The sequence below is a fragment of the Crocodylus siamensis genome, chromosome 1, assembly GCF_052110815.1.
Source record: "Crocodylus siamensis isolate JL-2025a chromosome 1, ASM5211081v1, whole genome shotgun sequence".
NCBI classification, from domain to species: Eukaryota; Metazoa; Chordata; order Crocodylia; family Crocodylidae; genus Crocodylus; species Crocodylus siamensis.
The window spans coordinates 424,420,743-424,444,633 of NC_143395.1; the positions used below are offsets into that span (position 1 = coordinate 424,420,743).

Genomic DNA, 23,891 nt, shown 5'->3' on the forward strand with positions numbered 1-23,891 from the left:
CTTGGATATGGTCACTCAGCTCCCAACCCAGAGTCAGCCCAGGTTTTAGATTATACCCCTGGGTCCTGCTTTCCTTCGGTGGACTCACCACTAGGCATGGCTGCCTATGACCCAGTCTATTACAGACCCCACTGGAGATGCTCTGAAGGGCCCAGTTTTTGGAAGGGGGTTTGCTCAGCACTTTCTGGGATGAATTCAGGCCCCCAGGACTGGTCAGCATGGTCGAGGTGGCCAGGCCTATAGGGCTGCCTACTGCAGAGAATGACTTCCCCGTGAAGAAGGTGGAATTACATCCCCCAACCTTTCCCTCATTATCACCTTTGTCCCCCTCATTGGAGATCTTCCGCAGGTCAATGAAATGTGTCCCAATGGCCACGTCGTTGACCTTGTCTGAGTCCCGGATCTGGATCTTGATCCTCTTGCACAGTGGGGGGAACATCTCCGTGAAGACAATCTGCTCATTCCACAGGGGCTCGTAGCTGCTCTTCTGCACCGACGTCTTCCCCTGCTCAGTGGGAGGAAGAAGGAGACCGAGGGACCCAAAGTGAATGAGGCACCCGGCTCCCATCACTCCTGGCTCCCTCCCTTGCTAGGGACCAATGGCACTTGCAATGGCTTGGGGACTCTCCCTTCCCAGCAGATACAATGGGACCTCCAGGCTATTGCAAAGCACTTGGAAGCATTCACACAGCCTAGGCAGGCGAATGTGACATATGACACAGGGTGGGCCACTATTTGAACCTTCACCCCTGAAAACCCCCAAGCAGCCCTGACATTGTAGCTCCCATCTGTGGGATCCCATGAGCCATGACCAGCTACCTCCCACCCCCACAATTCTGTGACCAACTGACTTACCCGTTGCCCTGCAAAGAGCACTTGGACATAGGGATCCACCAGGTCCTTGTTCTCCCCGATGAGAGCCTTCTTCACATTGGCCATGATGCTGGTGTTCATACGCGGGAGCCCCTCTGCCCGGTAGATCTTGATGTAGAAGCGAGCCCACTGTCTCTCTGGGGGGACGCCATCAGGGAGGAGCAGGTTCCTGCAATGTGGACATAGACATCCTGGGCTGAAGTCACTGGGGCTCAAGAGGATGGGATGGGTAGCCACTAGATGGCTGAGAAATAGCCTTGAAGGTGGAGACTTCAAAGGGGGTGAAGCATTGAAGAAGGGTGTAAAGAGATGATCCTACCTAGGGCCACACACTTGGCTGGCCTCATCCCTACCTCCCAGCCCACCTTCCCCATTGCAGAAGGAAGCCAACCATTTCCTGGGGGTGGATATTCTTGCTTCTCTGGATTCAGAGGTCATCCATGTTGGAGAGCATGTGACAAAGAGCTTGGATCATCTGGATAGAGATGCAAGGAGAGGAGCAGTCCAAATGGCCTCCTCTCTGCTGGCCTCCACCCTGAGATCAGCTCAGGACCAATGCACTTTAACCAGACAACAGTGGGAACTTCATTGCAGTGCTCTGCTGGGAGATGGGATAACTTGCTTGGTACCACCTAGGACAGAGACACATGTCACTGGATCCAAAGTCCCTGGCTCCAGGTGGTCTCGTGAGTCATACCAATGCATCTGCAATGAGTTGAAACAGGTACAGATAAGTCCTCAGACAGTTTGTTCTGGATAGTCTGTGATGTCCCTTCTAGCCTGATGGGACCAGTGTAACCAGGCAAAGGGCCCTGATTAAAGCCCATGGGATCCAATGGGTGGAGGACTCAGTTTTAAACCATGTGGACCTTTCTCTCTGGTGCTTTGCATGGATACCAAGAAGGTAGGCTCTACAATAACATCTCCAGAGGCTGAGCGACCTCTCTACTCATAGGATCATAAGAAAATAGGGACTGGATGGGAACTCACAAGGTCTCCTAGACCAGCCTCTTGCTCCAGGCAGTATCATCCCTAAGTAAACCATCCAGCCAAGTGTCTGTCCAAACTTCTCTTGGAAACTTCCAAGGATGGAGATGCCACCGCTTCTCCGTTCCCAACCACCCTCAGAGTCGGAAAGTCCCTCCTCATCTCCAACCTCAATCTCCCCTGCTACATCTTGAGGCCATTGCTCCTTCTCCTGTCCCATCTTCATGAGAAAAGCCGATCTTCATCCTCTCTGTAATCATCCTTCATCCCCAGTCCCAGCAGACAGAAGAAGTGGCAACCATGGAGGATCAGTCTGCTGGGCTAATTCTGGCATTAACTTCCTACCAAAGCAACTGGTCTAGTAGATGCTCAGCCAGTGGACCAAGGTCTTGTTTGCACTGCAAGGCTGTGGCTGCCACAGCCGTGCCAACAGAGCTGTGTTGGCAAAGCCCTTATGGAGACGTGATTATGGCAACAGAAGGGTTTCATCTGCCAACTATACCCCTCCCAGGATAAATGAGTCTCCATGGGTGGGAGCCATCTTCCTATTGGCATCGTAGTGTCTGAAAAGAGAGTCCTACTGGTACAGCTATATTGGCTTGGGGGTGTGATCTTTTCTTACCCCCTCTCTGGGCTTCCTGCTGCAATACTGGACTACATTAGTAGGAGCGTTGCCAGCAGATGGAGGGCAGTAATTCTTCCCCTCTATTCAGCACCGGAGAGGCCACATCTGGAGTCCTGTGTCCAGCTGTGGGCCCTCCCCTACAGAAAGGATGTGGACACGTTGGAGAGAGTCCAGCGGAGGGCAATGAACATGGCTGTGAGCTGGGGGACAGGACTGGTGAGGGGAGGCTGAGGGACTGGGCTGATTTAGTCTGGAGAAGAGAAGACTGAGGGACAGGTTTGATAGCAGCCTTCAACTAAATAAAGGGGCGGGGGTTGAAAGAGGATGGAGCTGGACTCAGTGGGGGCAGATGACAGGACAAGGAGCAATGGGCTCAAGCTGCAGCAAGGGAAGTTGAGGTTGGATATTAGGAAAAACTTTCTCATGGGGAGGGTAATAAAAGACTGCAACAGGCTCCTCAGAGAAGTTGTGGACTCTCCATCCTGGAGGTTTTGAAGACCCGGGTAGACAAAGCGTTGGCTGGGATGATGTAGTTAGGGTTGGTTCTGCTTGGAGTAGGGGGTTGGTATAGATGTGATCTCCTGAGGTCCCTCCAACCCTCGTTTTCTATGATTTTACATATTAAGGAAAGGCAAGAGGTGCAAGAGGTTCAAGATATGTAAGAGGCGACGGTACATTGGAGTCATTTCTTATACACAAGCATGAATCAAGCCTTCAGGGATCTGTGGTTTGGGCAGGAAAAGACAGACGCTGCAGAAGTGCTAATGCTGGGAACATGCAAGGTGCTGGGCCTCAGACACATTAACCCAGAAGGAGATGTGGTAACAAACAGCAAGACGTTTGGTGCATCAACCACTTGGCTCCAATCTGTCTAGAAAAACCAACTGAGCTTGGACTAAGGGTAACCCAAGAAAGTAGGAAGAGGTTCAGCTGCTGCGGGAGGAACAAGACAGGCGCGGAGGTTCGGGGCTAGATTTCGTCGGTGTCTGGAAGGCAGAAGACAAGGATGTCATGAGAAACGTAAGAGGCTCTTTGCTAGCTGGTCTAGCAGCACAGCACTGCGGGATTTGGAAGTATTTTGATCAAATGCTTGTGACCTCATAAGCTCACTCATTAATAACTGCAGTGACGATGCCATCTACAAGGCACTTGGTCATGGCTACGGCATTTCAGAAGGCTCGTTGCACGTCACTGTCTGACTGCTCCTGGGCTTGGGATTGAACCAATTAATTGCAGCTGAATCCCTGACGTGGCCAATCAAATCCCTGCCCCACACTGACACAGCAGTGCCTGCCACACTGCATGGCATCGGCATGCCTGCGGCCTGGGCTTCATTTCATAGTTCCATAGTTTCGTAGCTGCTAGGGTTGGAAGGGACCTGAGCAGATCGTCAAGTCCGACCCCCTGCCATTTCACCAGGAAGATATGGGAAGGGTGAAGGATGTGAGCAGCGGCTGGAGGTGACTGTATCAACATCAGGCCAACCCGGCTTCCTTCCCCCCGTGCACGCACAGTGCCCATGGGAAAGCGGGAGGACCCTGGAGAAACCAGCCGGGCAGATTCTCACCCCTCGATATCGTCCTCGTCGGTCTCGTTGGCTTTGTGTGGCGTCTTGATGGTGTCCCCTTTCCCCACCACTGCGATGTCGCACTTCAGGTAGCCTTTCAGCCCAGCCGTGAGGTCCTCGGGGTCGGACAGGATGGCCCATTTGTGGTAGAACTGGTGCTCTGAAAGTCAGGTGGGAAGCAAAGCCAGGCTCCTTACGGCACTCCAGGGGCACAGGCATGGCAAGGATTCAAGAGCTGTCTACCCTGGATTTTACTTCGTGGTCAGAGTGGACACATGACGTTTTCCCATGACAACTGCCCTGGCGGCAGGAGAGCTGCTCTGCACTGAAGGTGTGACTACCGCAGGACACAACCATCATATATACTCAATTCTAAGATGACCCCCCGTTTATCGTGGGAGGAGGGAGCCCCAGTCTTAGATTTGAGTACAAGTGTGGAAGGGAGCAGGCAGCAGCTGGGGCTCAACCTGGATTTCCAGCTGCTACCTGGCCCTTACCTTTGCCACCACCTCTGCATCCTACCATCTCCCCCTTTCAGCCTCTTCCCCCCTCCCAAGCAGCCTCTGCTTCTCCATCTGCCCCTTTCTCTGCCCCCCTCCCCTTTCTCCATGCTGAGCAGGCTCCATCCACACTGCAGCCTGGGGCACTGGGCATGGCCCCAGCTGGGCCCTATAGCAAGGCGGCTACGTGGGGCTGAGCCGGGGCTGTGCTCAGTGCCCCAGGCTAAAACAGGGTCAGAGCCTGCTGCAACAGAGCAAGGGGAAGGGCGGCAAGGAAGCAGGGAGCAGAGAGCTGGAAGCAGTGGCTGGGAGGAGAGGGGAGGAGGGTGCGGAGAAGGGGAGGCTGGGGGGTGGGAAGGCACAGGAGGGGGAGCAGAGACAGATGGGGAAGGTGGGTGCTGAGGCGACAAGGGAGACCAGGCAAGGGGCAGAGGTGGCAGGGGGTCAGGCATGAGCAGATGGCAAGCTGCTTGACCCCCCCACCCTGCCACTGCCTGCTCCCATACAGCAATGTGGGGGGGATGAATTAAAGATGACCCTCCAATAATTAGATTCTGTACATGGAAAATTGTAACACATTTATAGATTTTGCATAGAAAATCATAGAAAATGAGGGCTGAAGGGAGCTCAGGGGGTCACAACTGCCTGCTCAGAGCAGGACCAGCCCCAACTCTATCATCCCAGCCAAGGTTTTGTCTACCCGGGGCTTCAACACCTCCAAGGATGGAGAGTCCCCCTCCTCCCTGGCAGTGTTCCCTCTAAGGAGCAGCAGTCTGTGAGCGTGTGCCTCGGTCCAGCGTGGGACACTTACCAAAGGGGGCTGAGGGCTGGGGGCTGGAGGCTGGAGCTGGAGGCCAGGGGCTGAAGCCAGGGGCCGGTGGCTGGTGGCTGGAGGCTGTGGCTGGGGGCCAGAGGCCAGGGGCTGGGGCCAGGGACCAGTGGCTGGGAGCCGGAGCCAGGCGCAGGGTCTGCTGGCTCCAGGGAAGTGCTCTGCTCCCCCGCATCAGGGCCAGGGAGTGGAGCACTTCCCTGGAGCTGGCAGAGCCTGCACCAGCCCCAGCATCCATCCCTGCCTTGCCTCACCTCGGAGAGGAGCCGCTGCCTGCCCCAGGGAGGCTCCGCCGGCTCCGGGACACTGCGGGACAAGCCCCCGGAGGCCATGCCGGGGAGCAGAGCGGTGTCCTGGAGCCGGGGCAGGCAGCAGCTCCTCCCGAGGTGAGGCAAGGCAGGGATGGAGGCTGGTGCACGGGGCTGGAGTGGGCTCCGCGGGCTCCGGGGAAGTGCTCCACTGCCTGGCCCTGATGCGGGGGAGCAGAGCACTTCCCAGAAGCTGGCAGAGGCCGCGCCAGGCTCCAGCTCCAGCCTTTCTTGGTGCACGGCTTTGAAAAGGCTGTGCACAGCCACACTTTTAGTTGTGCACGACTGCGCATGCGTGCACCTTAGAGGGAACTTTGCTTTCTAGGTACCCCAATCCAGGGCTTCAGCACCCTCCTGGTGAGAAAGTTTTTCCTAATATCCAACCTCAACTTCCCTTACTGCAGCTTGAGCCCATTGCTCCTTGTCCTGTCATCTGCCCCCACTGAGACCAGCCCAGCTCCATCCTCTTTGCAGCCCCCCTGCAGGGAGGTGACGGCTGCTATTCAATCCCCCTCGGTCTTCTCTTCTGCAGACTCAATCAGCCCATTTCCCTCTGCCTCTCCTCACCAGTCCTGTCCCCCAGCCCCCAGCCATTTTCGTTGCCCTCCGCTAGACCCTCTCCAATGTGTCCACATCCTGTCTGTACTGGGGGGCCCACAGCTGGACACAGGACATATTTAAAATGTAATTACCTGGGGGTCATCTTAAATTCAAGTTCGTCTTAGATTCAGGTAAATATGGTAAGTAGTGCAGCAGATGCGTGAGGAATACCCCGGGTTAACTTACACCAGTACATAGCTACTCCTTTCATTCTCAGAGGTAACTCTGCCTGGATTGCAGGAGTACGACCCTGTCATGCATCCACGCCACGTGTACCACAGGATAGATCAGTTTACCCTGTAGCAAGCAGGTGGTTTGTCTTCACTCTCCACCCTTCCTGGCTTATAAGCCACAGAAATAGTCAGTGGGAGCTAAAGACCTCCAAGACCCACACCTCTAGGGGAACGGCACCATAGCCGACAGAGGCAAACCGTGCCAGCACCTAAGCCCAGAACTCCCCAGCCCACCAGCAACCTACCAGGCTGTGTGTAAACCATCCCCACGTCCATTTTGAAGGAGCCCACCAAGGTCCCGCTGCGCAGGAGGTTCTTAGAGTGGATCACCTTGAAACCAAAAGAAGCAGGAGACAATCAGCATGTTCAGTGAAATGGAGAATAGCTGATGGAACAGGTCTGGTAGGTCATGCATGAGATGAGTTTGTGGGGTCTCAAGTCTTTGTGGGGCATGTCTCCAAACCATGCAACACGGCGTGTTTGACAGTCTCTGCCGAGGACTGGAATGGTACAGGACGCTGTAGCTCAGCCCTTGGGGTCCCATAGCAAAGCTGGGCTGGGGCATGGAGGGCACATCTACACGTAACACGTTAATGTGCATTAGCCTAAATTGATGTGCATTAAGGGCATATGCCTACACGTGTGTGCCTTTAATGCACATTAAAAATGGTGAATTTAGGCTATTAGTGCCTACATTTGATACCTGCAAATGCAAGTATCAAATTTAGGTGCGAACATTTAAAGCACATTAATGCACGTGTAGCCACATTAAAGCGCATTAACACTGCATGTGTGGACTGACTTGGGACTAACTTTAATCCACACATGCTTCAGGGCTATGGATGGTCATCTGCAGGGGTCAGGAAGGATTCCACCCTCCCCGCAAATGTTGGCCAGGTATGGTGGCATTTTTTGTGCTTGTTCTGCCTTAGGTTTTTTGCTTCTCTCAGAGATTGGCCAGATCTGGTGATGGAAAGGTTGGGGGAAGCAGACTTCTGCAGTCATGGAGTGAGTCCATTTTAGATGCTTGGCTCATATGTCTTGCTTATAAGCTCTGGGGCAAAATGACGGGCTTGGAAGGAATTCACCTCCGGGTCAGACCAGACTGACTTTGACTTGGGGGTGGGGGTGGGGCTTCTTTTGCACTGTGGTATGTGGCCACTTGCTAGGATCACCAGTCTTGCCTCTTCAGTTCCCTGCCAGGGGAGAAGTCAGGGGTACCTGGGTCTTCTGTGTGCCTCAAAGCAGGAAACCCAAGTCAGCAGGCTCAGCGCTGGGGCATGTGGGGGAAGTCCATGGCTTAGATGGTGCAAATGGAGTCTGGGGGCCTTACACTCCAGGAAAGGAGTGGATGGAGGAAAAGAGGCTGGGAGAAGGGCGGTGAGATGGGAGCTGCTTTGGCTCTAGGTTGGAGTGAGGCTTGCCGAGGTGCAGCCAGGCCTGCACCAATGGAGGGCATCGGCAGAGCCAAGGGTGTGGGAGAAGTTGGTTTGGGCAGGTCAAGGGTGCATTGGCAGAATTGGGGCAGAAAGGAGACACTCCAGGTCAGGACTGCAGCACATGGGCACAGCTCCTGGCCCAAGTAGCCCCCATGGCCCCTTCCCAGGCACTGACTCCCCCGGCAGGTGGAACAACCTCTTCCCCATAGCACCCAGCGGGGATGACCAAGGGATCACACACACACTTACCGACAACTTGATGATCTTATCAAACATGACGTCCGGGGGCACATGGAAATCAAAGACGAAGTACTGGCAAAGGAAAAGGAGAGGTAAATGCAGGAGGCAAAATGCCAGCACCTTTCAGACAGATGCGGGGGGGTCCAAACCCTGATAACAAGCAGCAGCCACAGGGACCTGGCTCCAGGGGATGTCACCATGAGGATGGCACAGGCCCTTGGCAGAGGGGCCTTAGAAATGTAAAATGCTGGTGGTTGATGGCACCAAAAGGCCAATCTATCTAATCTGAAGTCTGGGGAAGGGGAGCAGGGCTTCTCAGTCTGGGCAGCAATGGAGCAAACATATTCCTCCCCATTTGCAAAAAGCTTCTCCTGTCTTCCTGCTGCTTGTCTCTTCTTCTGAGCCGTACGGGTTTGAGAAGCCGGGAAGGAACATAATGCCCAAATCAGACCAACTAAAGAAATGACTATGCTGTGCCTGGCTTCTTCGGATCAGAGCTGAGGAACTAGGCTGTACATTTGAAAGCTGGTCTAGCTTTATCCCACCTATGGAGTTGGTCCATGACAAGATGCCACTTTAAAAATCCTTGCCTCTCTAGACCATCACAGTTAAAAAAACCTCACTTTTACATGACCACAACTAAAGATAGACAGGCAGGCTCAGAACCAGACCCATACCCGCTACGGGGCAGCTGGGGTCTGGTTGGGAGCTCCATGCTGTGTATCCTTCTCATGCCAGGGTGAGGGCTTGGTATGAGACTCCAGGTCACGCCTTGCCCTGTGCATGGAGAAAGACGACAGCCAGAGGCATTTTTGTCAGTCCTCACACACGCAGAAGAGCCAGTATCCTCCTGGAACAGGGGCAAGTTCTACCTCATGGGCTGCCCCATGCAGCTGGTCCAGCCAGGCATCGGAGGCAAGGTGCGTGGGGGATTTCACCTCAACTCCCTGAAATACACTCGCCACGGCTGGCAAAGGGCTCGTGCTCAGTCAAGTGTCCTCACTCAATCTAGTCTCTTGGAAGGATCCTGGAAAAGGCTTATCTTGACGAAGGCTGAGAGAGTCCTGCACACCACCTGAGGAAGGGTCAGCTCACCTCGTTGTAGTAGGGGCAGTTAGTGGACTCCTTCATGGAGGTGTACTTCTTCTCATCTCCCACCTCCACGCACACTACAGGGTCCATGTTCAGCCCCACTAGCTGCCGTGCCTCAATGACTGTGATGCTCACCTGTGGGAAGAAAAGGCATAGGCCTCCCTGGTCAGACCTGGTTTGACCCTCACACCTTCATCTGGCTTCCTTTGCTGAGGCACATCCAATGCTGAAGTGACCCCCACAGGAGAGCCACAGAAAACCCCTCCCACCCTACTGCTAATGGGCCAAAGCCCTGACCTAAGGTACATGTATATGTGCATGTGCATGTGTAGTGGAAGGTGGGGATGAAAACACTAGAAACTCCCACTTCATTCAGCCTCTGGTGCATCCCTCCATGTCTCACCCAGAACCGTGACTGCAAAGTTAAACCAGCTTAACTAACCCGGGGTAACTTTGCATACACATGCTCTCCACTGTGGTGGGCCAGTAGGGGGCACTCCTGAGCTGAGCTTCCTGTCTCACTGCACCCGGCCAAAAACCAAGCTCCAAGTGCCTCCTCTGGGATGCCTCACATCTGGCTACCCTGCTTCCTGGAGCACACCCGCAAGCCTGGGTTATCGCTGCCACCACCCAGACTCAGGTCCTGTCTGGGCCCTGTGCCCGCCAGGATACACAGCACACCTTGGGATCCTGGAGTGCTTCTATAGGCCTGAAGTGCTCACCTGCAGCTTCCTGTGCAGGGGGAAAGTAAAACACCAAGCCCACCTTAGCAGGTCCCTTCCCTCTTAAGCACCCACAGCGAGGCGTGCTAAAACAGATTTATTGAACCAAGAGGGCTGGAGGTGGGGGGTGGGAAGGAACACCAACAGCAAATCTAGGTGGCTTGTCAGCCTTTTGAAACGCAACTAGAGTACATTAAACTGAGCTTCCAGTTAGGTTCCTGGTAAGTTACTCACTTCCGCATCCTGCGTATGAGAGAGAGCGGCAGAGGCCCACGCTTCTGTGTGTGTGTTTTAAAAATGTCCGACCCTCTTTTCTTAGAAAATTTGAAATTTGAAAAACAATTTGAAAAACATCACAGTTACCTACTGGAGTAACATGGGCTTAAGCCTAGTCCCCATGTTGTGTGGTCACGTACGCAGCAACCTGGTTGCCAAGGCAACCAGGTTGACAGACATGTGAAAAGACAAAGAAAGAAAAAAGCAAAAAAAAAAAGCAAAAGAGGAGGCTGGGAATGGAGTTGTTTCACGTGTGTGTGTGTGTGTGTATTGGAAGGTGTGGGTGAAAACACTGGAACCCCCCAACTTCATTCAGCCTATGTTGTGTCCCCCCATGTCCCACCCAGAACCGCAGCTGCAGAGTTAAACCAGCTTCTCTAACCAGGGGTAACTTTGCATACACATGGTTCCCACCCACCTCCGGCTGGCCTGCTTCGGTCCTGGCCTATGCCTTCAGGTGTTAACAGTGTCGTTTTTGGCTGCTGTGCTCGTAAAGTGTTATTAGTGTTGAAGTCTCAGGACCCGTGGCAAAGGTTGCAGCCAGGAGACCCCACTACTAATCTTGTCTTAAAGAACGACCGTAGGCTTGGGTTGGTGGCAAAGATTTGGCCGGGTGTATTGTCTACAAGCACAGTGCTAGCCGGTTTTGACCTAACTAGGACATCACACCAGGAGTTAAGGCATTTGTACCTGTGACAAGGTAACTGGCACAATACCACAGAGGCTCCTTTAGGCCACTACAAAGTTCCCCAGATTTCCAATTCTCGTCATCTGCCCCCACTGAGACCAGCCCAGCTCCGTCCTCTTTGCAGCCCCCCGGCAGGGAGGTGGAGGCTGCTGTTCAGTCCCCCTCGGTCTTCTCTTCTCTTCTCCAGACTCAATCAGCCCATTTCCCTCAGCCTGTCCTCACCAGTCCTGTCCCCCAGCCCTCAGACCATTTTAGTTGCCCTTCGCTGGACTGTCTCCAATTTGTCTACAAATTCCCTAGTCCCTTCAGGCACATCTCATGTGTTTTCTTGGCAGCTGGCTGGCTGTGTTCATGCCCATTCCTCCATTGCTCCAGCTCAGGTGAGGAAAGGTGTTTGGAGGTTCTGCTTAGCCAACGTGCGATTTGGTTGGAAACATAAAGAAGGTGTCCTCAGGATGTTCATCTTGCCCCTTCCCTCTGACCTCCAGGTCATTCCCACCCCCTGGGTCTGGGGCCAGGGGAGACAGGAAAAAGGGGAAGAGCAGCATGACTCACTTGGTAATCCATTGGCCGGCCAGCACTTGGCTCCATCTTGATGTCAGGCTTTGACCTTTGCAGTGGGAGAGAGGGGGAAAGAAAAGAAGCTAGTCATCGTATGAAAATACAGAGATGAGCTGCTGCAAGTGTGCTGACTTAGTTGCGATGCCATAGTTTCTAGCATACAAGACACTTACCTTTCACCCCCACAATAAGCCCCCACCTCAGAACTGGGGTGGGTGTTTTAAGCAAGGAAGCTAATTTTCTGCCCAGGATGGAAGCACCCTGTGTTGAATCCTGCTTCACAATGCAGCAGCTGTGGCATTACTACTGAAGCAACTGAGGGAGTTAATTGATTTAATGTCTCATTGTTCTTCACTCATGTGTTAACAATCAGCTCTCCTTTTTTAATCCTTGCAGTGTTCCACTAATCAAGTTAACTTTTCTTAGGGCAATTTTGCTGTCTGCTAGCTGCTCCTGGTCTCTCTCCTCCAATGGCACAGCCCTGAAGACTCTTTAGGTCTTTCCAGAATCCTTGAGGCTACCAGGAAGACTAGGCTTCAGCAGCAGCTAGGGTTTCAGCTTTAGTTAAGCAGCAAAGGCAGGGTGAGCGAGCTGAAGATTGGGCTCCAATTGTCCTGTATATAGCCATAATGCTGGAAAATGTTTTTTTCCCCTACATTCTGACTTTCAAAAACAAGATAAATGTCCCATCAGCTAAATCTCCCTCACCTTTTGTTTGAAACATTAGTGGTAACAGCGGTGACTGATGCCAGAGAGATGGTGTCTGGGTCCAGGCCTCCTCCAAGCCGCATGGCTTTCCGGTCCAGGTCTTCTGTCTCCAGGACGGCTGGTTCATCTGTTGGGTGGACACAGGCTGAACAAGGGCCTTAATTTTTCTTACGTATCTAGTGGTTGAGCAGTGACTGGCAGTGATGAGAAAGCCAGCTGGTAACTCCTACCGAGCCCACCCCATAACTTAAAGACAGTGGTCAGTGGGGCCAAGGAAAGGCAGTGGTTTTGATACAACTAAGGAATTTTTCAGTGAAAATAAAGAGCAATTAAAAAGAAAGAACCACTCCCCAAACAAGCAAGAGACCAAAAAATGAACACGGGACCTGGGGCATTTGACGTAGAGTGGTAGGAGCTGTAACAGCAACCAGGGTAATAGTGAAGGACCCCACCTCTCAGGCTATAGGGTACAGAGCTGGGAAGTCTTCAATTCAATCCCAGGGCAGTGAGATCCCAGGGCGGTGCAGTCGCCATCCCTGGAGGCTCCCAGCAGAGACTGGGCAGCATCTGTCTGGGCTGGCGTAGGCATAGCACAGGCTGCGTCTGGGCAGGCTCTGGGCATTGCTTACCTTGGAGGTGAGATATAAGGATTTATAGACCGGGAGTGCTCAACCTAATGAGCTTGAGTGCTCATTAGGGGCAGGTCATGTCAGACCAACCTGATTGCCTCTTATGATCAGGTCACTAAGGCAACGGATGCAGGTGTCGCCGTGGACGTAGTCTTTCTGGACTCCAGCAAGGCTTTTGACACCCTCTCCCACCCCCATCCTCATTAAAAAACTAGGTGACTGTGGCACTGATGCCTCCACAGTCAGATGGATTGCAGATTGGCTGAAGGGTCGCACTCACAGGGTGGTGGTGGACGGGTCATATTCGACCTGGGGGGAAGTGGGCAGCGGGGTCCCCCAGGGCTCGGTCCTTGGGCCCGCACTGTTCAATCTCTTTATCAGTGATTTGGACGACGGGGTGAAAAGCAACCTGTTTAAATTCGCTGATGATACCAAAATCTGGGGTGAGGTGAGCACGCTAGTAGGGAGGGAAAGACTGCAGCAAGACCTGGATAGGTTACAGGGGTGGGCTGACATAAACAGGATGCGTTTCAATACTGGCAAGCGCAGGGTGCTGCACGTGCGCAGTAGAAACCAGCAGCACACTTATAGACTGGGAAACTCCCTTCTTGAGAGCACGGAGGCAGAAAGGGATCGTGGGGTCATTATTGACTCCAAGATGAACATGGGCCGACAATGCGAGGTCACGGTTGGCAGGGCTAACCGCACCTTGTCGTGCATCCACAGGTGCGTCTCAAGTAGAGCCAGGGAGGTGATCCTCCCCCCCAGTGCGACGCTGGTCAGGCTGCAGCTGGAGTACTGCATCCAGTTCTGGGTGTCCCACTGCAGGAGGGACGTGGACAGCATGGAGAGGGTCCAGAGGAGGCCATCCGCATGATCGGGGACAGCAGGGCAGGCCCTACGGGGAGAGGCAACGGGACCTGAACCTGTTCAGCCTTCACAAGAGAAGGCTGAGGGGGGACCTGGTGACTGTCTATAAACTCACTAGGGGGGACCAGAAGGGTTTGGGGGAGACACTGTTTCCCCTCGCGCCCCCCTGGCATGGCAAGGAACAACGGACACAAATTATTAGAGAGTAGATTTAGATGAGACATCCGCAAGAACGGCTTCACGGTCAGGGCGGCTAGGAGCTGGAACCAACTCCCAAGGGAAGTGGTGCTGGCTCCTACCCTGGAGGGCTTTAAGAAGAGGCCTGATGCCTACCTGGCTGGGGTCATTTGAGTCCAGCCTTTTTCTCCCGCCCAGGCGGGGGGTCGGACTCGAAGATCTACAAGGCCCCCCCGACCCGACGTCTGTGATTCTGTGACCTCCAGCTCCAACCCATGAGACCACATCCTCAAGCCCCTGGGTTGAAGGTTTGGTGGGGGGGAGCGGCAGCTGTGTTTTTACAGCTCCCTTCCTGCCATATTTATGACTACCGCTGTTACAGACCCTAATACGATCCCATTTAACATAAAGAGCAACACGGGCTGACCGGACCATGGATGTGTCCCGTAAAAAGCAAGATGAGATCGCAAACCAGATGCACAGTTCATCTGTTTTGCTGGAGAAGGGTGGGGGACCCCAGATTTATCTAAAATCAGGAGCTCTGACTTGGGGGAATATCTCACGCATAGGTACGCCTGTGCAGTCACTTGCTGACAGTAAGCTACTCCAAGAGAGCGAAGCTTGCCCGGTGGTTTTTTGGTCCTTTAGGAGGTTTTGTTCAGCAACTGCTGAAAACCCAGGTGCTGAACCCCAGAGGATACCCCAAAGTCGTCACGCCAGCTGCATACCGCGTTGCGTGCATGTGCCATGGCCGGGCTTGCTAAAACTCAACCAGCCGCGCCCAGCCCACCTGGGATTCTCCACGCTATGGCAGGGTGGGGGGCACGGGACGTACCTTGCTTCCGGTGATCCTCTTTTGGTGGGCGCATCTTGCCCAGTTTCATCGCCGAAAATACTCCTTTCCCGGATCTGCAGTGGGGGAGAAGGGAGAGCTCGCTGCGTGCGCTGTGGTGAGGTCTGGGCCTTTCTGGACAACGCAGCGCTGTAGGAACAGCCCAGATCCCAAAAAGCAGCAACTCCTTGAGCTCAGTGATCATTAGGGTAGCGTGGCTAGGACACGCCACAGCGCAAGAGGGAGTGTAGTGGCCAAAAGCACATCCATCCACCTTTGCCAGAGGCCCATTGAGAGCTGGGCCAACCAGCCTGAGGTTGGGAGGGATGTACTCCAGGAAGGGAAGCCATCACAAGGCTTCAACATCACTTCAGCCATGTTATCAAGGCTAAACAATAGCTATTGAGGTGGCCCTTAAGTTGTGTCTGACCTCTGGGCCGGCCTCTGCCATGGGAGCCAAATCATCCTGAATAAATTTGAGCTGTCAAACTTGACCTGCCACGCGCCAGTGTCCAAGAGTGTAAAATGGTCTTGCTCCACCGACTTCAACAGCCAAGGTCCATAGGACTACAGGAAAATGTATAGCAATACAGGACCTGACTCCTGAAATCAAAAGTCCCTTGGTTGCTTTTGATCGGACATACACACACCACAATGTCATTTCCTTGTTCTCTGGTGGGATGAAGGTATCTTCCGAGGTCTGGCAGAAAAAGCCTCATTTCTGAATTCCACATTCACCTGCCACTAGCATTCATTTAAATTGGCTGACATTTCTGACAGCAAAAAACATTTGCGAGGACACTCGCTCTGATTTATAATGGCCTTCACATTCTGGGCGACTTTCACATGTCATTTAACAACACAGCAGAGAGACAAGCCAAAGCCAGCCGCCAAGTGGATCTGAAACGCAGCCAGCTGGAATTTGAGATATTTTTGGTAAGTGATATTCCTAGAAAACACATTGTGCTACGTGAGCCATTGTAGTAATAACCTTAGACTTAAAACAATTTTATACCAGCGCAGAATCCGGTCCCAGTTGGAGCAAATAATAATACGCTGGTTGGATATAACAGGAGCTTAACATGCCGACTTCTAGGCTGAACAGAAACTGGAGAAATGGGTTCATATAACACATTCATAAACTAGAGTTATTTAATATATTGACACAGCTTTGAGTCCTCAAACTGGATCCATGTCATATGCTGGCAGAGGCAATACACAGGGTTCACTGAACGATTGAACAAGTGATTCCCAGCATTTTCTTCACTCTTTCTTTGAGCTGTGCTCTGTTATATCGAGAAGTATGTGAAAAATGGTTGGCAAATGTTTGGAGGGTCATAAAGTCTAGTGACAAAAAGATGACTGAACCTGGGAAATTTAGTACATTGTGGGTGTGCCTACACGTGTATTTATGCATGTCTAAACTTAATGCACCTTTGCTTAAGGTGCATTAAGGCAATTTAGGTATGTGTCTACATGTGGCGTGCTAATGCGCCTTAAGGTGCATTATATTTTAGGCGTGAATAGCTAAGTCGCATTAGCCCATGCAGATGCACTAATGCGCATTAATGCAGTGTGTATCCACTGACACACACCACAGTAATGCACATTAGTGTGTCTACACGTGCACTAATGCGTTTTAACTGATCACACCTCAAGTTGATACTTGCTTTATGCTGGTATCAAATTTAGGCTCACAGTCTTAAATTGCCATTTCAAAGGTACATTAAGGGTGCACACGTGTAGTTGAGCACCTTTTGCGTGCCTTAAATTGGGCTAATGAGCATTAAATACGCATGTGTAGACATGGCCTGTTAGTTGACCATGAGACAATGGGTCATCTCCTGAGATGCCCTGTAGCACCACAGTGCACCCCACAAGATCTGGCAACACCAGCACCGGAAGCAGCAGCCTGTGCAGGATATCGAGAGCAAACGATATAGAAAGGTTGGACTGGAGACCCAACGACGAACTTCAAAGGGTGAGTCCACTCAAAACCTAACCTAGAATGAGGGCTATTTGATATTTTGCTATCTTCCAATGATGGAAGGGCAGAAACAAAACCACGTGACACCTATAGCCAATCCCAGGCTGCTCATGAAGAGCCAACAATTGAAGCCATCATCTGAGAGTTGACAAACCATGGTCAATCCAATGGCTGAAATGGGCAGAGCTGGCTGGGAAATGCCCGAGCATTGGTTTTTCTGTTGAGAAATGGCGCTGAGTCAAAGCTCAAACTTTTCCGAAGGGCGTATGGATTTCTGGATGAAGGGAAGGAGCCTCAGATGCAGGGAAAATGGGGAAAGGTCTTGGTTTCATTCCCCACAGAATATAACTCAGTGCTGAGATTTTACCATTTTGCTTCCCAACACAGGGCTGGTTTCACTACATGGTTAGTCAGAGGCTCCCACGTCACATATCTATACTTTTGCATCGGGATTAGAAGTCAAGGGAGTCACTGGGGAGGGGGTTATTCACCTTGGGGGAGCACAATGTGCACAAACCACTTTGCTTCTGTAGGGCACCTACCTTACCCGGGTCTTCGGGCAAGAAGGTTTTAAAGCCAGGAGCCTGTTCCTCCATGCTATAACTCAACAAGGACTAATGCACCTCCAGGCATTCAGGGAAAGAGGAGAATTGAAAAGCAACTGGTCACTGATATCCATGTCTTACTAGGTAAGATCCCTGGTTATTCAGCTTTCAAGCAGTGGCGTGGGTCCCTCCAGCCCAGGCTGACAGTGGCGTGGGCAGGACTCTCATTTCTCTGCCAGATGCTATTGCAACTTTACTTTCTCTGCGGATGTAAAGTTTCCCTCCACACCCTCCAAAAGCCAGGGCTGGTCTATGAGAGCAGCTTGCAGGCAGCAGATAAGCTCCCAATGAAAAGCCACCCAAGCTTGGCTATTAATTATTAAGGTTCATTTTAATCTGTGAACAAAAGCAAAAGGCAGATTGCAGGTGTATGAGGGCATGGCAGCTGCAGAGAGAAGACGACAAGGCTCATATTTAAGGGGGTGAATAAAGGGCTAGGGGTCAGCAGCACTGCTGGGAGCAATAGCTCTCATTCAGCCCTGCACTTAAATGTGGGGCTTATCCAGAGGGTTAAGCCCAGGCTTAGAGATAAGGCTGGATCCTAATAGGGCTGGATTTAAGACCAGGCTCTGGTACGTATTGCCTGGGGCACTTTGCTACTTCAGGACCTGCCTGCAAGGGCCAACGGATGAGCAGCCCCAGGCATGGGCTAGCATTTTCACTGCTAGATGCCTGCAATAGTAAGCACTTGGCTTCAGAAAGCTTCTTTGACCCATCTTTGATCAAGTTAGTCTATAAGGTGCGAGATGGGCCCCACGCCTTATGCGTCCCCAGTCCCGGCGTAGGGTGGGCAGGAAGGGAAGAACCGCGGCCGAGCTCTGAGCCAGCCCCGACAAGACTCCCTTGTTCCCCAGCTTCACCCCCAGCCCCAAATCGGCAACCTCCTGTTTTTCCCCGCTCCCTTTGCTTCAGGGAGAGTGAGGAACTGGGGGAGGAAAGCACCAGCCCCAGGGACAGAGAAGGGGATAAGAGAGTCCACGCCAGTATCGCCATTTCTGCCCATCAAGGGGAACGGAAAACAAGAGGGGATCGGGAAAATAGCCAGGGCAGATCCACACGCTCATCCCCACGGCAGCTGGGGAAAGAAGGGGAGGGCTTGCATGGAGCAGACCCCTGCCCTCAGCCCCTACTTCCCTCCGTCCCCCACCTGTTGCCCTTTCAGATCCAGGGAAGTTTGCAAATAGCAGACACCCCCTTGTCTCGCCCCCACCCCATTTCCATACCCGGCTGAGATCTACCTTCACCAGCTGCCAGTCCCGAGTCCAGCTTTCCCCTGCAAGGGATCAGCTCGCGCGCCAGATGGGCTCCTGGCCGCCGGCGCATGCGACGGGGGGTCTAGCTGCGCCGCACAGCTGCCATCCCAGCGGGGCCAAACCAACGCCTTGCCCTGCGCCGAGCGTGCACGGGGGTCGACGAAGGGCGGGCGACGCGGGGGTCCCAGCCGAGTCTCTGCTCCCATCCGCCTCCGACGCTTCGCGGCGTGGCGCAAAGATGCAGGCCGCTGCCCCGCTCCCCCCTTGGCCCCCCACCACCAAAGCCAAAAGAGAGAGGGGAGCCGAATGGAGCGGGCTGGGCAGCGCCGACGGGAGCTGGCGGAGGCTGAGAGCTGATACCGTCCCCGTATGAATATTGGATGAGGGCCTGAAAACCTGACACGCCGCCACGCGGGCTGCGATCCTGCCAGGCGGCCCTGGAGGACCGGCCCCCGCCCGCTCGCCCACCCGCCTGGCTGCCACGCGCAAGGGACCCGGGCCTGGCGTGGATGGGAAGGGGGCACTTGGAGCCAGGCCAGGGCACCCCCGACACCAGTGCAGCCCCCGGTCCGCCCTTTACCACCCCACGTGCTGCTAGCGCCCGTGACACGTGTAGCACGGCCGCTCTCGGGTCCTGCGGCCCTCCCGGGGTGGAAACCCAGCTTCGGGTTTGAGGTCAGCCCAGCCCGAAGGATGAGCCCCACGCCGGGAGAGGCGGCTGCCTCACAGCCAGCTTCGAGCTCAGACTGGTTGCGGCTGCTCGTGAACTATGCAGGGCGATTCGGATGTTTTCATTGCCACTTCGGTTGGTGGGGGGGGGGAGTGTGTCCATCATCTTCCCGTTTCCAAAGCCTTAGAGGGACCTGGTGTGAGCTGAAAACCAGTTCCCTCCTTCTCATCACCCCCTTGGAGCAAAGCGGACCTAAACCCTGTCTGCCCCCCGCCCGCCGTGCAAACTGCAGACTGGAAGAGGGAGGGGTATTGAGTGTAGAAAAAACAAGGTGGGGGGGTTGATGGCAGCCTTCAGACACCTGGAGAGCAGCTACCGAGGGGATGGAGGTGGGCTTGTCTCAGTGGATGAGGAGCAATAGCCTCAAGCTGCGCCAGGGGAAACTGAGGCTGGAGATAAGGAGCTTTCTGGCTCCGAGGGTGACCGGGCCGTGCCCAGAGAAGAACAGCCCTGGAAGTTTTCGAGAGCAGGTTGGTCCCTTTTTGGGTGGGTTGGTTTAGGATGATAGGGAAGTCAGGTTGGAAGGGACCTCTTGAGGCCATCTAGCAATAGGATCAACCCTGATTAAACCCGCAATGCCCTTGGATCGGGGCGACGGCCCCTGGGAGGACGCTCCCAGCTCAGACCCCCTTCCTCTGCCCTGCCAGTCGCCCTCTGGGACCCCGCTGCTTCGCCTGCTTCGGGCTGCACACGAGGGTCGCCGCTGGCACCGAGACCCCAGTACGTGGCTTTCGGTTCCTCTGCAGCGGGGCCCCGGGCTGGGGATGCTGATGAAAAGACAGAAACCCCACTCCTCCAAGGAAGAGACAGAGAGAGAGGGGGAGCAAACCAAGGCCACCTACTTGTGATCGCCTTTCATCTTGTCTTTGCCTTTGCTGCAGCCGCGGAGCAGAAGGGAAGCAGAACAAAGGGGATGGGGTTTAGATGGCGTTCTCCACCGAAATGCACCCACACAGCCTGTCCCCCCCGCACCCCAAAACCCCTCTGACTCCGGAACGATGCATGCAAAACCTGACCCCATCCCCAGCTGCTGCAGTGCAGAGGTCCCTGGGGTCCTTCCGCACCCGGTGTGGCTTTTCACCTCCCAGCACATGGGAGAAGCGCGGGTAACAACCTGCGAGGAGCTCAGGCATTGCCAATGCTCTGCTCACATGGAGCCCCCACCACCCCCTCCATTCCTCCCCCGTCTTTCCTTCCTCCCCGGGGCTTTTTCACCCCTTTCCTCTCATCCTACCTCCTCTCAGCACCTCCTGCTTGCCCCTGTTGCCTAGAAGAGGCTGGAGCACGTCCTCAGACCCTCCCAAGGACATGCTCTGACCCGCGCTAGCCTGATTTCATTTCCTGGCCCTCAGCTCCCCGCCTGGCTCAGAGCAACAGGTGGGCAGGAGGCTGAAGGAAGCAACCCCCAAGTTAATCACAGGTTGCTGCTCAGCTCCCAGCAGCTGGAAGGGGAGCTGCTGGCAAGGACATCCGGGGGTTGTAAAAAGACCGTGCCAAACACCTAGCGTCGAATTTGGGTCTGCCTGCAAAGCATGCGGAAGAGGAGGGTTTGAGGCTACAAGTGGCCCAAATCTACTGTCTCACATTGCTACGGACCCTTGGGAGTCGCTCTGCCCCATGCAAAACCCTATGGGCTACCCACACCCTTTGCACCAGACCTAGCGGCAGGGTCCGGTCCGCACTCCAGCTCCTCCCAGCAAGAACCACTTTGGCCCAGAGCTGCCTGGGTGAATTCATTTCCCCCACTTCTGCTGGCAGGAGCCAGCTGCAAATAACTGCGGCGTGAAAGACGAGGGCACCTCTGGGTGCTCTCTTTGATGGGATCTACTGTAGTAGAGCTAGACAAGCTTCTGGATGCAAGACACTCCTGACAGGTCACTGAATAACGAAAAGGACTCAAGGAGAAATGTCTTGTATTCAAAAGCTTGCCTGACACATCATATAAGAACTACCATGCATTAGGACAGGCCCTGAGTCTGCCTTGCCCACTCTCCTGTGTCGCACAGGTAGTGGCCTCCTTCTCTAAGGGAGGTTTATAGTGTTTTCCTTGTGGGCATTAGCCCAGGGTCCTTAAGCAACAAATAGGCCCGTGTTGCACAGCGGCAGAGAGCGGAGGCTGGAGGGGAGAGTGAACGGGGTCTGACCAAGGTTTCCCCCCCGGTTCCTCTCTCCCTTGCAGCCTCCAGTATTGAAGGTCCAGCCAAGTCTGATGCAGAGGCCGTGCCCCTCGCTCCTGCTCGACAGTGACCGATGCCCCTTTCCCCCAAGCCTGTGTCCAGTCTCTGTTTGAATCTAGATAAACTCTCAGCTCCCACCGCACCGGTGGCCACAAGCCCCCACTTTAATGCCACGCTGGGTAGCAAAGAACTGCCTGGTGTTAGATTTAAACTGACGACCTGCTCGTTTCATGTTGTGCCCCCTCGCTCTTGCATGATGAGACAGTCAGTAATAAATCCCTATTGGCTTTCTCTTTGCCACTGTTTTGTTAACCCTTCTTATGCCCCGTTCAGGTATCTCTCTTCTAAACCAACCCTGTCTGGCCTCTGCAGTCTCTTCTCATATAAGTGCCGCCCACCCCCATTGCCACTCAGCATCCTTGTTGCCCTTCTCTGCTTCTTCGATCTCCTTTTGGAGGTGCAGGGACTAGAACTGGGTACACAGTGGTAGAGAGTGGCACTGTGGCTGTATCTACACAAGACACTTTACTGCACAGTAGACTGATCTACTGCACAGTAAAGTGTCACCATCTACACATGCAGGCTCTTATTGCGCAGTAAATTAGTCTACCTCATCGTAAATGTAGTACCTGCAAATAGCTCACATTGTGATATGCACACTGCACGTGCAGGTAGCAAATTTACTGCACAGTAAAGCCAAATCGCATTCATTGCACATGTAGACACACCCAATAGAAGACATCACCTTAAGAAATCCTTGCCTCTCATCATTTCTGGATCATCACGGCTACAACTTCACTCTTCCACTACAATAACTACAAAGCTGCCCTCCTCAAAACTCACCGCTGCCATGATGCCTGCAACCAACTCAGCTATGATAGGGCTGCTAGCTCTCACTGACTTTCCAGCCTCAGGATATCTGATGGGTATTTTTTTTTCTCATAAAGCCCCAGATCCTGGAGTCATGGGGTAATGTGAGGATCTTAATTTGCATTTAAAAAACTAAGTGGTCACTGAGATGTATACAGTGTCAAACGCTATTGGCCCCTGTTGCACTGCTGGGGACTTACTGAACATAATGAATAAGCCCACGTTGAAAAAGCATTCTCTTATCTGCCTGCCACATTGGGATCGCTCCACCTCCTTCCCAGAATCCTTTGCAGCAGCTGCTGGGGTGAAGGGCCTACACTGGGGGATCAGAGGGGTCAACTTCCAGCCTTGCGCTGCCCCTGCAGCAGGGAGTCCATGGAGAGGGCATTGCAACAGGGTCACCATAGGGGCTGTTCCTCCCAAAAGAAATTGCTCTCTTCTTTCCTCCTTTCCCTAGTTCACAGTATTGCTGACTTGATGCCCAGCTCCACCACTCTGGTCCCTGCAGCTCCCTTCCTCCCAGGCCACCCCCTCCACCAAAATGCAACTTCAAATGACCAACACTTGCTTCCAGGGCCCTTGAAGGACAGGCAATGGGGTGGGTTCACCTTTGGCATCCATGGAAAGGCTCCTGCTTCCCCCACCACACAGGGAACTGGACCCTGAACACTTCTGTCCCAGCCAAAAAACACCCCCAAAGGCTACAGGGCCCCCTCTAAAGACTAGAGGCATCCCTCCATGGCCATGGGCAAGGCTGTAGACCAGGCTCTTGTGATGCAAAAAAGCCTTGAAACAGAAAGTAGCTTGCTCTGAATCCGAAATCAAAGTTGCATCCAACCCAAAACATTTGTCTCTAATAGATTTGCTTCTTCCCCCCCGGCAGTGCTACCCTCTGTGTGTACATATATCTATACATGTACGGGATGTACAGTACATGTACTGGCCAGCAGAGAAGTGGATACAATAAACAGCAGAGAAAAAGAGAAATGGAAGCTAACATATATCCGTACTTGACCCAAGGGTGGGTACGGGGGGATGAGGGGGGCCGGGACCTATACATATATGTACGTAGATATACACCCATGCTACATGGTGTGTGTCTCCATGTGGCAAATGGCTTTAACTCCCTGAGGGTTGAATGTTCAGAGATTTTCTGGGGGTTTAGAGGGGGGATTTGATAGCAGCCGTCACCTCCCTGCAGGGGGGCTGCAAAGAGGAGGGAGCTGGGCTGGTCTCAGTGGGGGCAGATGACAGGACAAGGAGCAATGGGCTCCAGCTGCAGCAAGGGAAGCTGAGGTTGGGTATTAGTAAAAAACTCTCCCACTAGGAAAGTAGTAAAACACTGGAACAGGGTCCCCAGAGAGGTGGTGGACTCTCCATCCTTGGAAGCTTTAAAGACCTGGGTAGACAAAGCCTTGGCTGGGACGATGTAGCTGGGGGTGGTCCTGCTTTGAGCAGGGGGTTGGACTAGATGTGACCTCCTGAGGTCCCTTGCAAGCCTAGTTTTCTATGA

General features: G+C 53.5%; 1 protein-coding gene across 1 annotated transcript in view; it reads right to left on the minus strand.

Moving 5' to 3' along the window:
* Positions 1–23,891, minus strand: part of OTOF (otoferlin) — a 150,492-nt gene that overhangs the window by 43,646 nt on the left and 82,955 nt on the right. Inside the window, exons 6-14 of the mRNA XM_090031117.1 lie at positions 14,760–14,833; positions 12,249–12,375; positions 11,535–11,589; positions 9,297–9,428; positions 8,211–8,273; positions 6,768–6,852; positions 4,053–4,212; positions 856–1,042; positions 319–505 (exon numbers count right to left, since the gene is read on the minus strand). Coding sequence (XP_089887243.1) covers positions 319–505; positions 856–1,042; positions 4,053–4,212; positions 6,768–6,852; positions 8,211–8,273; positions 9,297–9,428; positions 11,535–11,589; positions 12,249–12,375; positions 14,760–14,833 — 1,070 coding nt within the window. The remainder of the gene's footprint in view (positions 1–318; positions 506–855; positions 1,043–4,052; positions 4,213–6,767; positions 6,853–8,210; positions 8,274–9,296; positions 9,429–11,534; positions 11,590–12,248; positions 12,376–14,759; positions 14,834–23,891) is intronic.